Source organism: Mastomys coucha, unplaced genomic scaffold (assembly GCF_008632895.1).
Source record: "Mastomys coucha isolate ucsf_1 unplaced genomic scaffold, UCSF_Mcou_1 pScaffold3, whole genome shotgun sequence".
Lineage (NCBI taxonomy): Eukaryota > Metazoa > Chordata > Mammalia > Rodentia > Muridae > Mastomys > Mastomys coucha.
The window spans coordinates 44620444-44637588 of NW_022196909.1; the positions used below are offsets into that span (position 1 = coordinate 44620444).

At 44.7% G+C, this 17145-nt stretch overlaps 1 protein-coding gene across 5 annotated transcripts in view; it reads right to left on the reverse strand.

Annotated features, from left to right (window-relative positions):
- The window catches only part of Dnah8 (dynein axonemal heavy chain 8), a 253949-nt gene that overhangs the window by 104110 nt on the left and 132694 nt on the right, over nt 1-17145 (reverse strand). For all 5 annotated transcript variants that reach the window (XM_031346761.1, XM_031346760.1, XM_031346759.1 and 2 more), the window contains 9 exons: nt 16902-17094; nt 15613-15735; nt 14050-14180; nt 11587-11740; nt 9358-9522; nt 7383-7609; nt 5185-5303; nt 3180-3283; nt 2011-2187 (listed from right to left, as the gene is read on the reverse strand). In XM_031346761.1, coding sequence (XP_031202621.1) covers nt 2011-2187; nt 3180-3283; nt 5185-5303; nt 7383-7609; nt 9358-9522; nt 11587-11740; nt 14050-14180; nt 15613-15735; nt 16902-17094 — 1393 coding nt within the window. The remainder of the gene's footprint in view (nt 1-2010; nt 2188-3179; nt 3284-5184; nt 5304-7382; nt 7610-9357; nt 9523-11586; nt 11741-14049; nt 14181-15612; nt 15736-16901; nt 17095-17145) is intronic.

The window sequence follows — 17145 nt, forward strand, 5'->3', positions numbered from 1 at the left end:
TGTGTGGGGGGGGGGTGCATCCTGGACGTGGGACTAAATGATTACTATACATTTATTCATAGCTAGAGGCAAACAGAAACAGCCTTGCCTTCATAGTCTCCCAAGAGAGGCAGAGGAAATACAGCTGCTTTAGAGTAAGAGTCCTGTCAGGACAGGAGCATAGGGGGATGGGAGGACAGAGAAGAGCTCAGAAGACGAACAGAAAAAACGTTCTAGAGGGGCCCAGATTCGAAGGATGGCTGTGATCAGGCAGCGAAGGTTAGGAGGAGCAGGCCTGGCAAGGAGAGGCTCAGAAGCCCACTTAGGTACATGTAAAGGTAAGAGGCCAGGATTCTTCCTGAACCCCACAGGTGCCTCTATATGGGAGAGCCATACTGCATGTAGCAAAAGAATTGCATGGGCAAAGTTCAAGACATGGATAGAAGTAGAGTCAGGCTGCCTGTCAGCAGCAGAATCTCAGAGAGAGAGAGAGAGAGAGATACATGCATACATATGTACATATAAACATAGATTGACACATATATAATACATACATATGTATGTATAAATATAGATACATACGTGTATAATATATACATACATTTGTACATATAAACAGATACATGCATATGTATGTATAAATACATAATACATATGTACATATAAACACAGATGATACATACATAATACATACATATGTATGCATAAATATAATACATACACACATATAATATATACATACATGTGTACATATAAACATAGATACATAATATACACATATGCATGTATAAATATACTACATGCATAATGCATACATATATACATATAAACATAGATACACACATAATACATGATATATGTATAAATATAATACATACATTATACATGTGTACATATGAACATAGGTAGATAGATAAGTAGATAGATAGATAGATAGATAGATAGATAGATCAATAGATAGTAACAATAGACAGATAAATACTAGATAAAGAATAGACAGACAGACAGATAGAACACTGTCAATGAATCCAACAAATGATCTTCCTTCTAATGCCTACATAGAAACCTCAAGAATCTATGAGGGCTTATTATAATGTCTGTGGAGACTTAGGAAATCAAGAACACTGAGCCCAGATTATGTGAGTAAAAGTGGTGATCCTGAGAAGGAAAGGCCTATCTCCCACCTCCAGAACCGTGTCCCTGCTGTGTGCACTGCGTGCGCGCGCACATACACACACACACACACACACACACACACACACACACACACACACACACACACTGCTTGTTGCTTGGTTACCAGGCTGAGGCAGAAGGATGGCTGGAGGCGTAGTAGGACCACTCCCTCTTTTGAAAGAAAACACAGTGACAGGAGAAGAAAAGGGGGAGAGAGGGAAAGACAGGGAAGGAAAGGAGGAAGAGGGTAAAAATTGCACCCTTCTTGCCTCACAGTGGTGGATGCCCATCTCGGATCTTTATCCACAGGTGAAAACTTACAACAGTCTTAAAGGGGCTAGCAGCTAGGAGAAGGCTGTCCATGTTATCGGAATCTGTCATGCTCTCCGGAGGCATATCCAACCCGAGGGTCCCCAGCCACGTGCGTCCCAGGATAGCTTTGATAGCCCAGCACATTTGGAGCTGACAGCGTTGTGTCTCAATGTCAAAGGATTGGACATCCCCAGGTTAGGCCACTGTCTGTGGGCTCTGTGACAAGGAGCCAGCACACTGAAACCCTGTAGCTGAGGAATCAACATCTGTCTCCAGGCTGTGTTATAAATGGGGTCGAGAACACAGCTCTGCTTCCTGATTACAAAGGTCCAGGGTTAATTCCACATAAGCAAATCTGGCACCAGGGAGGATCTGTGCAGAGAAAGAGAGGGGGTGGGGAGGGGGAGAGGGGGAGGAGAGGAGAGAGGTGGGAGAGGGGGAAGGGACAGGTGTGGGGGGAGAGGGGAGAGAGATGAGAGGGGAACGGGGAGGGGAGAGAGGAGACAGACAGACAGACAGACAGAGACAGAGCATCAGGCTCACATTCAAGGCTGCTTCCGCTTCTTCCAGCGCAGGCTTGGCGGCCTCCAGCTTAGTCTCCGCCTTCACCTTCTCGCTGTCGATTTCATCCACAATTTTCTGAGCTTTATCTTTTACCTCCTGGACTTCGTTTTTCACTTTGGCGGAAGCCTGGGCGCTCACCGTGACCTCTGCCAGGACCTGGTAAATTCAGCGAGTAAGCCAAGGTTTGGGTCTGTGAGATAGCTATTTAGTAGAGTACAAAAGAAGACACGAAGAGCAAAGAGCTCCGTCTAAGTCATCTCTCTTAAGTTACTTGGAGGGGGCTGGAGAGAGATAGCTCAGCAGTTGGGAGAGCCGAGTACTGTTCTAAAGGACCTGAATCCAGTTCCCACGCACCCACACCTGGAGGCTCACAAGGGCCTGTCAACCCCAGCTCTAAGAGATCAGACGCCCCTCTTCTGGCCTCCGTGGGCACAGCGCACATGTGGACACACACACAGATATCTTCACAGTTAAAAAATAAATAAATCTTTAAAATAGTTTCTTAGGGGTACCTTGCAGTATCCCACCAATAAGCTGTCCTTGAGCTTAGAATATATATGAATGAACACAGGCTTTCATAAAATGGTGTTTCCAGCGTATGGATGTCTAGATAATTGAAACAATTTACTGGGCGACTTTATTCCCAGTACTCAGGAGGCAGAGGCAGGAGGGTCTCCAAGTTCAAAGCCAGCCTGGTCTTCAAGAGTAAGTTCCAGGACAGCCAGCACTGAAACCCTGTCTCTAAAAACCAAGAGATAGATAGATAGATAGATAGATAGATAGATAGATAGATAGATAGATAGATAGACAGACAGACAAGCCTTGGCTCCCCTAGAAAATTAGAATATGAAAGGACCTTAAAGATAAGACTTAACATAACTCACTGTTAAGGAGAAAGTGTGCAGGCAGGTTAAGTGACAGCAAGAACTTAGGTAGACAGAGAAAAAGACTAACGGTCTCACCACACCTAGTCTGTAGGCTTATGTCCCGTTTATATATTTTTTTTAAATAAAGTCTTAAAATAATGGTTCCTATAAGTAATTTTAAATTGATTAAAACTTGAGAATTACATAACAATGTAAAAAAAATGCTTCTAAAGTGATGGGAAGTGTCTCTTGTTGGCCGAGACGGGGCGGGCGCCAACTCACTTCATCTGCTTTCACGGAAGCCACGGCCAGTTCCTTCTCTTTCACCGCGAGATCCTGTGAGAGTTTAGCCACAGATTCGCTCGCCTCCATCAGCTTGTCGAGACCTTTACAAACACACACAGACACATCCCTGCTGATTACGGGCATCAGGTATGCATTCGCTATATATAAGGAAGGTCCAAGTATGGCGTGCGTACCAAACCCAGCATGGCTCACCATGGACAGAAATACACCTGTCTTTAGGACAAGACCAAATCAGGATTCTTAGCATGCCCAGCTTTTCACACGGTTGCTGGGGATCCGAACTTGGGTCCTCACCTTATGCGACACACACCTAACCCACTGAGCCATCTCCCCAGCCCCAGTTTTATTTCATTCTGGTTTTGCTTCTCCCACAAGACGGCTTTTCCTGGTCACCAAGCGGCATCCAGAGACTGTGATTCATGCCTGACACCGTGAACTCAGGGCTAAAAAAGCCATTAGTCATGGTTTTACAGAAAGAAAGGGGCCCTCTGTTTGCCCAGTTTAAAAAAAAAAAAACAAAAAAAAAACAGGTCAAATGGCATTTGTTAACATGGCCTACTTTTAATAGTTAAATGAATATTTATTGGGCAAACACCCCAGAGTTCAAGGTCATCCTGGACTATATAGTGTAGACTACAGGAGACACCACCTCAAAGTAAGTACCAAAACAAACAAACAAACAAACAGGAGCCAGAAAGATGGCTCATAGATGACAGACTTTTTCTCTCCCCCACTGAGGTAGATATAGGTCAGATTAGGCCAGATTAAAAGCAGATACTGGCAAGTTTGTTAGGCGCTGCTCCGGAGTGGGTTCATCAGTCCCAAAGAACAGGGCTGAGAAAGTCTCACACACACCCAGGCTAGGGTGGGGCAGTTTCATAGACTGTAGGCAAAGAGTAATGACAGGTCAGCCATAAACTGGGTTTGTGCCCAAGTATGGTCAAGAGCTGAACACTTAGCCAGGGACTTGGGTGGCTGGCACATCAGGAAAAAGGTTCCAACCACTGCCAAGAATGGGGAACTGGGCTCTTGGAGCCATTTCTTTATTCGGACTTTTATAGGCAGAGCTGGAGAAAAGGAAGGCAAATGGGGTTTCCCAGCTCATGCAGGGGTGGGTGAGCAGAGGTTCCAGTCTGACAATAGGTTAAGAGCCTGTAGTGTTCTGGCAGAGAACCTAAAGTTTATTCCCAACACCCATGCAGAGCACCTCAAACTTCCTATAACTCCAGCTGCAAGGGATTCAATGACGTCTCCTTATCTCCATACGCACCTGCACTCACACGCACGCTCACACACATACACATGCACACACATGCACACACGTGCACGTGTGTTCTTACACACACAGTCACATGCCCACACACAGTAGCAAGCACACAGTCACATGCCCACACATAGTAACATACACACAATCACATGCTCAGTCAGTCACATGCTCTCATACAGTCACATACACTCAATCACATATTCACACACAACCACATGCTCACAGTCACATGCTCACATACAATCACATGCTCACATATAGTCACATACACACAGTCACATGCTCACACACAGTCACATGCTCACATACAATCACATGCTCACATACAGTCACATACACACAGTCACATGCTCACACACAGTCACATGCTCACATACAATCACAGGCTCACATACAGTCACATACACTCAATCACATATTCACACACAACCACATGCTCACAGTCACATGCTCACATACAATCACATGCTCACATACAGTCACATGCTCAGTCACATATTCACAGTCACGTACATATCCACAGTCACACATATCCACACACAGTCACACACACAGTCACATATTCACACACAGTCATATATACATATACATATTTTTAATAAAAAAACCCCAAGGAGTGTTTGATTTTTCAAACACAATGATACCCATTCAATAAAACATTGGGATTGTCATCAAACAAACCCTAAAAAAGACAAAACTGGCCATTCCTCTTACCAATATTCATCCGTTCTGCTTGTTCGTTGATATATTTCACCTTTTCAGTGTAGATGTTTTTATAACCATTTATAAACGAGAGATATGATTTGGGAGTCACATGGGCTCTCCGGCGGTATCTGAAAATGGAATATAAAAATACTCTCTTCGGTCCCTCTGGTGTCCTCTGTGAAGTGCCCCTTACACTGCCTCCACTGTGGAAGCCACAGGTGGTCTCTGGTGTCCCAGAAGGCCATGGGAAAACACTAAACGTATCTCTCTGTTGCTTTTCCCTCAAGAGTGTTTCCATATATGGAAAGACAAGGGAAGGCAGGTCTGACACTCCATTGGGATTTGTGAAGTTCAAATAAATTGGCATACATGAACATGCTCTGTCAACAACAAGTTTCTGGACAGAAAGGAGGGACAGCGGGGCTTATGCCAATGGACTCCATAATTTATTTCCACTTGGCTGTTATTTGCTGCTCAGAGCAAGACCAGTCTCGTTGAAATGGCCTTGAACTCCAAACAGCTACACTAGAGGCACGGTCTAACTCACCATGGCTTTAGCCCTCACTAGGACCACAGAAATAAATAAAAGGTAATTTCACATACAAGAAAGTAAGGTCTAGACTCTGCAGCCTTCGTAGACGGCAGCCTTATAGTTTTGACTTCATGACTCGCCTTTGGAGTTCGGAGGCACTTTAACATTTTCAAAGCACCTTCTGATTGTTTTGCTTTTGTCTTTTGCTTGCTTGTTTGGAATATTGGACATGTAAGTAACCATGACTGCAGCATTTTGTGAAAACATTCACTTTGTAAAATCATTTTGTGAAAAGAAAAAAAATAAAGCATTCTTCAGTGTAAAGGAATGGGAAGAGCTTAAAAGATGTAGCAAATTTTTCAATAAAAAAAAATCAAGAAATACATTTTGTGGTCATATGAAAAGAAGAGGAAATTAATCTTGCCAGGTGATAGAGGCAGAAGAAATAACATCTGCCTAATTGTGAGGATTCTCACTCACTAATTTCCAGACAATCTGAGAAATGCCTAGAATCAGGTTAAGAAGGGTGGTCTGGTCATGGCCCTAGCACAAAGAAGAGGGCGGCTTTAGCAAACACTCAAAGGCGTGAGCATCCCTCAAAACTCCTGGAATTTCTCAGACTCTGCACAGAAAAACAAGCATAGCTTTTCAGGATGGTTCTGTACCTCACAGAGGTACGGAGCCCCAGAAGGGAGCTCTCTATTCTGGAGGCCCCAGCGGGGAGCTCTCTATTCTGGAGGCCCAGCAGGGAGCTCTCTATTCTGGAGGCCCCAGCGGGGAGCTCTCTATTCTGGAGGCCCAGCGGGGAGCTCTCTATTCTGGAGGCCCCAGCAGGGAGCTCTCTATTCTGGAGGCCCCAGCAGGGAGCTCTCTATTCTGGAGGCCCCAGAAGGGAGCTCTCTATTCTGGAGGCCCAGCAGGGAGCTCTCTATTCTGGAGGCCCAGCGGGGAGCTCTCTATTCTGGAGGGCCCAGCAGACCCTTCTTTAGTCCTACCTGCCAGCCTTGTCATCAGCTCCCATGCATTGTGGGATAAGAAAACCCTACAGTTTTGCTTTGTTTTGTTTTAGACCATTGTGGGCAGCTTGCTCACAATGAGAACACCATGACCATTCTCCCTGAGTGGTTCTCCTGCACCCAATTAAAGTCCTGTTTCATAATTAATTGCCAAAAAAGCTTTGATAAGACTTGGCTATGCAAATGCCAAACCTAACTGTTCCCTTAACATAAGGCAATAAAGAAACTTAAAAACAGTGCCCTTCCTTAATCAGAATAAATAATGCATTGGGATGAGAGGCTCATTTTAAACCATTTATAAGGAATTATTTAGGTCATTCTCAAAACAAAATTAAGCAAATGAAACAGTGATTCATTGAGCATCTGCTACTTGGAGTCCTGGAGGGTTAAAGAGGTATTTAAAAGCATGGCCCCTAGTTAATTTTTAAATCATATTTGTCTGGCGTCTTTTCATTATTTAATCACTAGAAAATCAATGCAAGAAAAATGGGATGTGCCCGGCCCTGCATGATCAGCCTAAATGCAAAGAGTCGCTTACTGGTCGTTACGTTTAATTCCTCTTTGGAGAGAACTTCGTGGTTCCAGTTCCAGCAGCCACCAATCTTATGCAACCTCACTTCCCCTTGGAAATAAGTCTCACAACTACCAAGCTCACATACCTTTGGAAATAACTCTCACAGCTCTCAGAAACCAAGTCATGAAAGAGCCCCATCGTTTCTACGACATGCCTCTTGGTCTCAGCGGAGCAGACAATGTTATACTCTAAAAGGAAGTATGAGGCCACAGCGACCAGAGCCTCTTTGGGCCAGCGACTGAACCAGTCCATGGTACAGCCTGAAATCAAACCAGGGAACTTGAGGGACCGGGCCCGGAACTTTTCACCAACCTGTAGAGAACAAGATTAGAAGACATGAGAAACATGGCGGAAGTACAGTCAGTTGGTGAGAGAGAGAGATGTATCTACTACCTGGGCCAGCAGTGAGATGCTACAAACTTAAAGAAAGAGAGAGAGAGAGAGAGAGAGAGAGAGAGAGAGAGAGAGAGAGAGGAAAAGAAAGGAAAGAAGGAAAGAAAGAAAGAAAGGAAGGAAGGAAGAAAGAAAGAAAGAAAGAAAGAAAGAAAGAAAGAAAGAAAGAAAGAAAGAAAGAAGGAAGGAAAGGAGAAGAAAAATAAAACACCTTCTCAGGGTTGGGGCAGTATGCCTAGTCAGTGTTTAGCTGAGAGAAGATGTCCTGGAGAAATGGCTGCCATATTGTGTTCCTGTCCTGGAGAAATGGCTGCCATATTGGATTCCTGTCCTAGGGAGATGGCTGCCATATTGGATTCCTGTCCTGGGGAAATGACTGCCATATTGGATTTCTGTCCTGGGGATATGGCTGCCATATTGGGTTCCTGTCCTGGAGAAATAGCTGCCATGTTGGGTCCCTGTCCTAAGGAAATGGCTGCCATATTGGATTCCTGTCCTGGAGAAAATGGCTGCTGTATTCGTTTCAAGTCTAGGAACAGTCTTCTAAGAGGAAAGTGGCAAGCTCACAATGAGAAACCTTGGCAAGGGGATTGGGAGAGGGGCTGCACAGATACTGGGATGAGTATAGATGTGACAGTCCTTGGTAGAAAGAGGATTTTCTAAGCCTCCCTTTGGCAAGCTCTCGCACAACCTTGACAATTTGTCAGACCACCTTACAAGAAAGACTGGGGCACGGATGAGCAGGGGCCGTACCTTGAGAGGACTACTTAACCATGCATAGCTCTTGCCTTCTGTCTAAACTCAAACCTCACAACAGGGTCTGGAAGATGTACTTGGGGCAGTGAAGGGGCATGCCACTGGATCCCCTGGTTCTTCCTTTTAATGTGACCACACTGAATAAATTTCCCTTTTCTGTGTTTTATTATTAATTTGTCTCTGCAATTGGCCTATGGAGTACCGGTGGCCATGGCTGGCCTCTTTGAGATGCCTGGAGCTTAGGCTCTGACCCTAACATGTCCAGTGACTAGTTATAAAGAGCAGTTCTGACCATTAGACTGAGCCTTTACCCTACAGGGGGCAAAAGACCCTTTAGAGCAGAGTAGAGCTGTGTATACAGTAGAACATTTCACAAGAATATAAATACCCTATGTGTATGCTTTCCCTCAGTGCTTCCCAGCGTGGTAGCCACTGGCTACACATGGCCAGTGAATGCTGAAAATGAGGTTAGCAAGACCCAGAGATTGGAATTTTATTTTTACATAATTTAACTAATTAAAGTTTAAGTAGCCACATGCTGCAAACGTCTGCAAGGTTGGCCGTCACAGTGAGCTAGAGGTAATAGTCAAAGTCAGAAACCTGTCAAGAAGATGCTATGTCCATACTAGAAATATAGATGGGCGAGATCGTATTACCAAAGTCTTCATGATCCAAATAATATATGTCTCTTAGTGGTTCTGGCAAGCTATGCAGCAACCTCAAATAACACATATATTCTTAAATGGCCACATCAGTGAAGTGATGTGGGTCCAAGGAATGAATCATTGTGCTAGGAAAGAGTTCATTTTAGCCTCATGAGAGAAAAGTTCGTTTCGGGTCAAATACGTCATCCAGAGACGGGTCACCTATCCGGTGCACGATTGTGTCGCGCATAAGGGATGGCGACTCACTGGGGAGAAGCAGAGAACGACATGCAGATTCTTCCTGGATCTGTTGATGAAGTATTCGTACAGGTTGTCAAAGGTGGGAGGATGGCGAGGCAACTCCTTCTTCATCACGGATATCAGCCCTTGGGTGATTTCATCCATCTCGTCTCGGGCAAACAAATTGGAGATCTTTTGAGGGGCATACGAGAAAGCGAGAGCGTGGTGTATGCTTTTAAGTAATTCCCTCTGTGAATTTACTACTGTGCTCCTGTACATCTCCTCTCTCTCACTCTCTCTCTGTCTCTATCTCTCTCTGTATGTCTCTCTCTCTCACACATACACACACATACAAGCACACTCCCACACACACACACACCACCACCACCACCACCACCACCACCACCATCAGAATTCTCTTCTCCGCTCCTCAACCACATTCCAAGTTTGCCAGACAGTATCAAGGGCGTGACTCTTTTATTGAGCATGGTCATCAAGAGCAATTCACGGTCCCCCCTCCCATGAATAAGCTGTCGTCCCTAAGAACGGCCCCCTCCACCCTCCAATCAACACTTTCAAGTGTCCAGTGATTGGCTGGTCTTCCTGACTCTCCTCTCAAGATAGTTTGCTTAGCTCCGGCTCCTCCCATCAAGCACGAGAAATCCGGTGTGCTGGCCAGAGTCAGGAGCAGCGGGCCTGACCTCGCGAAGGATGCATTTTTGGGAGCTTCCCACTGGCTGGGGTCTAGAAACTTGGCTTTGGTGATAGCTTCTCCGTGGCTAATTAATAAGGTGGCGCCCCTGAGCCTAGACAATCGGTTCATGGTAAAGGCCTGGGAGTCTGCAACTTGGACAGTTGTGGATAGCTCTGATGAAATCTCCTGGCTCTAAATCCCACACAGACTTCCATGAGTGGAAACATGGTGTGACCAACCTGGTGTATACATGCCAGCGCCTCTTCCTGAATGGAGTGCGTGTTGTATATGGCTCCACAATGAAAGCAGAGGGCACTTGGACGTTAGTTCCTAAAGGCTAATTGGGATCGATCGATTGATCTATCTATCTATCTATCTATCTATCTATATCCATCCATCTATCCATCCATCCACCCATCCATCTATATCTCTATGCGTGTGGCCATGTGTTCACCTGCGGTGGGGGAGTGCACATCACATGTACTGATGAGCATGCACATGCATGTGGAAGCCAGAGGACAATTTCACTGCCGTTCGTCAGGCACAGGTGCCGGTGACCTTCCAACGAGGTACCAAAGGAAGGTGGGTGGCCAGGGGAACCAGCAGTGCAAGAACCCGCCCACTTCCAGCAAACAAAATTCCCCCAGCCATTCTGCACTCCCAACTGGTGAACAGGCAGAATAATAAAACAAGGCATAGGAGCAAACGGAAGATAAAAGATAGGCCAGGAACTGCCTAAGATGGAATAAAACATTTTATATAATATATATGTGTGTGTGTGTGTGTGTGTATACATATATATATATATATATATATATATATATATATAGGCAGTATTCATTTCACACAAATATAAAAATAAAATGAAATAACCCACTACATGGTGTATGCTTAAATCTCATTTCTCAAGTCAAGAATGCATGTAAAGCAGTCTCACTTTTTTAAACTTCCTGTTCTTCCTACACAAATAAAATTCGGATTTAGGGGCTAGGATGACGGCTCAGCTGGGAAACTGCTGGCCTCATAAGCATAAGGACCTAAATTCAGTCTCCAGAACCAACATATTTCAAAAAAAATAAATAATAATAACAAAAGCCGAGTGTGGCGCAATCCAAGTACTGAGGACCTGAGTTCGAGCCCCGGCACCTACGTAAAAAGCCGTGCACAGGGGCAGGTGTTTGCAATTCCAGCCCTGGGTGGATGAAGACCAGGAGATCCCTGGGGCTCCCTGAGTAGCCAGAGCCCCAGGCGTATGAGAAAATCTCTTGCCCAAAACAAATAAACAAAAGATGGATGGTGTCCAAGACGGATGACAGCCATGGCTGTCCTGGAACCTCCACATGCAAATTCGTACATGTGCACGTATATCCACACACATACATTCACCTGGGTATGGGCACATGCACACATGTACACACATTCACACGCACAGGCAGAAACATACATGCACACACACACACACACACACACACACAAACACATATGCACATGCAGACCTGCATGCACGCACACACTCGCACTACACCCTTTGACACCAGGAACTGCTCCTCTCCCAGACCCACCTCCCCTGAGGACAGCAAATTATTAAGGTATTCCAGGAACGCCTCGTCTTTTATCTCATTATCTGTAAAGATGAAGGTGATGCCTTTGCCGTCAGCGCCAGCAACTTTGTACAAATTCTTTAGGTCTTCTATGAGGTTGCTCACGTTGTAAGACCTAGGAAACAAGCAGTAAGTGATTTTTCAAGGATTTCAGTGGAGTTGGCAATAGAGCTCAGCGGTAAGAGTGCTTGCTGCTCGAGCCAAGGACTCAAGTTAGGAACCCAGCTTCTATACTGGGTGCCTCACACTGGCCTATATAACTCCTGTTCCGGGGTACCTGATGCCCTCTTCTGGCCTCTGTGGGCACTGCACACACAGGGTGAGCATAGCAATAAGTAGGGACACATATACACATGAATTTAAAAGTAAGAGGTTAATATACATGGTTCCAGTTTATCTCGAGACATAGTAACAAACCATGATCATTAGAGCAGACATCTCCACTGGCTCTAACACATACTGAGTAGTGGTGTCTTCCAGAAACCATGGGGAGCTCAGATAAAGGACTGACTGCTGCCATCCAGAACAAATAATGTTATACGCATCTCAAGAGCAGAGTAGTAGAGAATTTAACGGAAGTGATCCAGAAATAATAATGGTAAAGGGAAATGAATATTAACCCCTACCTAGCCATCCTGATCAACAGATATCGTCCAAGTGGATATCTATCTAACATCAAAAACTAACCTGAAATCTGGGTGAGTTTGGTTTGGGAAGCCACTGCAGACTACAAATAAAAATTAGTGACAGATTACGTCGCATGCAGCCGTGCACACAGCTCACTAAGTGGCAAGGTACTGAGACACTCTACGGATATAGCATGCAATCTGGCATGAGTAATGCAATGAGAGTTCATGATGGAGAGAAGGGAGGATCCTGGGCTTTTCATCTCCGCCATGTTTCCCGCTAGATGTAAGTGCTTCGGGCAGTGGCTTCCATGTATAAAAATAAGACAGACCTTTGTTGAGGTGCAGTGTCTAATGCATACACCAGCAACGATAAGGGACAGTAAATGATGTCACGTGAAGAAGGTGTGACAGCGCAAGAGACAGCACCGCCTTCTGGGGTCACTATTCAAATACGTCTCGGGGTCTGGCTCAGTATCCATAAGGGAAGATGGGCTGGGGCAGGAGTCTCTACTGCAGGAAAAGAATGCCGCTCCCACTGAGGAGGCAGCCGTTGCCTAGCCGCAGGCACTGGGAGGCAGACTCTGTGATGGCAGCTTCTCTAGTTATCTCAAGAGAAGTCAGGAGTACGTCTTTTAAGATGCTAAGCCCCCGGGGGCTGGAGAGATGGCTCAGTGGTTAAGAGCACTGACTGCGCTTCCAAAAGGTCCTGAGTTCAAATCCCAGAAACCACATGGTGGCTCACAACCATCCATAATGAGATCTGATGCCCTCTTCTGGAGTGTCTGAAGACAGCTACAGTGTACTCACATATAATAAAGAAAGAAAGAAATCTAAAAAAAAAAAAAAAAAAAAAAAAAAAAAAAAAAAAAAAAAAAAAAAAAAAAAAAAAAAAAAAGATGCTAAGCCCCGCAACTTTTAAGTTGTTTTATTTTTTATTTTTTAACTTTTAACTGGTCCCTATTTAACATATTTTAACTAGTTTTTATTTAACATAGTTTGTGCTGTTCAACTGCTTATTTATTGAGGATTTCATACAGGAGTCCTGTGCTCACATCTTCTCTATGTCTCCCTCCCCCATCCTCCCTCTAACTATTCTCATGTCCTCCCTTCACACTCTCTCAATTTTTAATTTCTTGTACCATAATTATTATTCTCTGCTTTTCCCTTCTACCCTCCCACATACACACACACACACACACACACACACACACACACACACATACACAGAGCCTGCCTTTTAGAGTTATTCTTACATGGTGTGTTTCAGGCTGACCGCTCTAACCAATCAGGACGTCCATCCCTGGTGAAACTAGCTCTCCCACTTCAGCAGCCATTGATCTCCTATAGTTCTTCACCTAGTGTTATGGTCTTAAGAAACTTCTCTCTATCCACATCGTCACGTCAACTGGTATTGTCACCATGCAGGTCTTTGCATGTACAACTCATCCATAATCTGTGTACATGTTCTTATACACGTAATACTTACATAAAAGTTTACTTGGGGGGGGGGCAGGGCCAGAAAGATGGCCCCACTGGTAAGAGTACCTGCTATTAACCCTGGCAACCTGAATTCAATCCCACAGGACCACCAATGGTGGGAGCAGAAAATAGACCCCCCGAGTGCCTTGGCACACCCACCTACACACACATACACACACACACACACAGAGTAAATAGTACAAATTCATGGAAAAAAATTTCTGAGGAAAAGCAACACAACACCTAAGTGTCGTGATTTCAGACACAGACATCTAACAGTGGGATAGCGCATCATTCGGTTTTTATCCTAGCTCACCTGGTGAGGGTTATCTGGAATATCTGATACCCAGCAATAAATGAGGCCAGTCTTGAGAGGCTCTGCTTCCCTGAGCCGCCGACGCCCACCAGCAAGGCGTTCCCACAGGAGGTTCGAATGATCCGAGATATCTGTGTTTGGGAGAGGGGTGTTTATTGGAAAAAACGGATGCAAATGTTTATATATTCTTATACTCTTGGGTCCAGAGTCTGACCACGTGTTTCCAGGCTACAGCAGACTCTTTCCTTATAATGGTATGTTTGGGTTTTTGTTGTTGGTATTGTTTGAATGTGCCACATTGTTTTATTTAAATCAATTTTTTCAATGTGTGTGTGTGTGTGTGTGTGTGTGAGAGAGAGAGAGAGAGAGAGAGAGAGAGAGAGAGAGAGAGAGATCGTGGCGGGGGGTATCCTTGGAGGTCAGAAGAGGGTGCTGGATCCTCAGGAGCTAGAATTCCAGATGGTTATAAGCCACCCAAAAATGGGGGGTAGGAGCTGAACCCAGGGTCTACTGCAAAGTCAGGATAAATGTTGTTAACTACTGAGCTGCCTTTGCAGCCTCTTCAGTTCCTTCTTTGCCTGCCATATTTGCATCAAAAAAAAAAAAAAAAAAAAAAGAAAAAAAGAACAAATTGCTTTCACTCTCTTCTGCTTCATAATTTCTGTGTGTTTATGTACAAGTGCCAGTACTGATTATTAATTTTCTTTAATACTTATTTCATTGGTGTGTGTGTGTGTGTGTGTGTGTGCATATTCGACCTTGTCCTTTCATCCCTAGGCAGCAAGATTCCCACATCCCATGGCTTAGCAGGTAAGAGTCCATACTGTGTGCCTGGAGGCCTGGAGGTGGTGGTGCTCATCTTTAATCACACACAGCACTTAGGAGGCAGAGGCAGGGGAATTTCTGAGTTCGAGGCCAGTCTGGTTTACAGATCGAGTTGTTCCAGGACAGCCAGGGTTACAGAGAGAAACCCTGTCTAAAAAAAAAAAAAAAAAAAAAAAAAAGTCTTTGCTATGCAATCAAAGGGACCTGAGTTCAAATCCTGAAACCCACATAAAAAGCCAGGGATGATCACACGCTCCTGGCATTACGACAGGAGGGTCACTGGAGATGATTGGCTTCCAGAGAACCAGTTTCAGTGAGAGGCCCTGTCTCGAGGAAATGAGGTGGGGAGTGTGGGAGATCAGGACGTACAACGTCCTCTCCTGGCCTCTGTGGGCATGGCAACCCAACCTGCACACACAATAATTAAGTAGAATTCTGAGAAGGGACATTTCTTCACAGGCCACTCCAGCTTCCTCTGGGCATGTAGAGCAGTTGGAATCAGAAGCCCGAAAGCTCTGGACCCCAAAATCCATCTGCCCTTGGAAAGCACGTACTGCTGTGTTAGTGGATTCAGGGGCATTCTTAGTAATCCACTGTTTTCAGAAACAGTGAGCTGCCCCAACCCAGGGCCGCTCTTCTCTGGGCTACCTGGTGGAATGGCCACTCTCAAGCTAATTCTCCTACAGTACTAAGTTGGATGATACTCGCGCACACCCAGAAACAGTCAGTCAACAGAACCTTAATGAGGTGAGTCATGGCGTCTTTAAAAAACACCAGGTCCAGCGATGTCCCTCTGATGATCTCATTGAACTGCTTCTGGTAGAACTGGAGCTTTTCGCACAGAAATTCGAAGGATGGCACCTATGGGAAAGGGAAAAAAAAATTTAAGATGAAATTTTTTGTTGTTGTTGTTGATGTAGCAAATATCTCTTCTTTGTTTTTTTGGACCGTGCTTTTAGTATTTTAGCTTTTTGAAAATATGTGGGAATTTTACACTGGTTTATGTGACCAAATCTACAGTTCTTGTCGCTCTGAAGCAAAGCCTTGCCTACTGTGGTTTGCAAACTACTCATTTGCTTAGCCTGTGCTTCACGGTTATGTTGACCCGAGACCTTCTCCTCTCCCCCAAATTCACTTGAAATCTTTTCATTTCGTGGAATTTGCCTTTTTTCACTATTTTTTTTTCTTTCTGTGTGTTCCTGAATGGGCTTGTGTGCACCATATGTATGCAGATGCCCTTGGAGGCCAGTAGAGGGCGTCACATACCATGGCAGAGGGAATTGCCAGCTGCCTTGTGGGTGCTGGGGGCTGAACCAGGTCCTCTGCGAGAGCACAAGTGTTTTTACCTGCTGAGCCATCCCTCATCTATCTATTAATGTAGATCTATCTATTAATGTAGGAAAGTGCCATGTCTCTGTTGGATTCGTTGAGGTTTTACTACATTGGTTCCCGAGTGTTTTATCCAGGGACCGCAGATGTTGAGCAAAACACTTTCAGAGTTGCGTTTCCTGCCTTGGGGTGGCTGGCAAAGGGAGCCAAACTTTGAAAATGGCTAAGTGAGCAGATACTTTAGGCTTTGTGGAACTTACAGTTTCTGTTGCGATTACTCCACTGTGTTCTTGCTAGCAGCCACAGGCAACAATGTAACTAGTGTACACAACAAAGTTTCAATAAAACTTTATCTGGAGACTTTGAATTTGAATTCTATATAGCTTTAACAGTATTCTTATCTATCCATCATCTATCTATCCCTCTGTCACTTATCACCTATCATCTATCTATCTATCTATCTATCTAATTTATCTATCTCTACCTATTGCTCTCTCAATTTAATAGCCACTGAGTAGATTTCATGCTGCCTGTGTGGCCTCTCGGGACATGGAAGAAAAGCAACTCTCTCTTCCAGTAGCCATCATTTGTCAACGGCTCCTTAGCTGACCCAGGACTTCATGAGCCCCTTTCCCATCCATCTAAGAAAAAACAAATTTTTTTTCCCAAAAAAACCTCTAAGAGGTGAAAGTAAGTACCAATTCATAGATTTTGGGCACTTCAAACATAGTGTCTTCAGGCTCATCACCAGTGGGCTCCGGCATTTCTCGGAGAAAATCCACAAAGTACGGTTCAGGGAGGATACTGGATGCGACCTCGGGGCTGATGTTTTCTTCCACTGCTCGAATGAGTTGTGTATTGAACCACTGCTCATCGTCGGGAGTTATAAACCTGAAAGGAAAGGGCACTGAGGAGAAGAGAGGAGAGGGGAGGGGAGAGGAG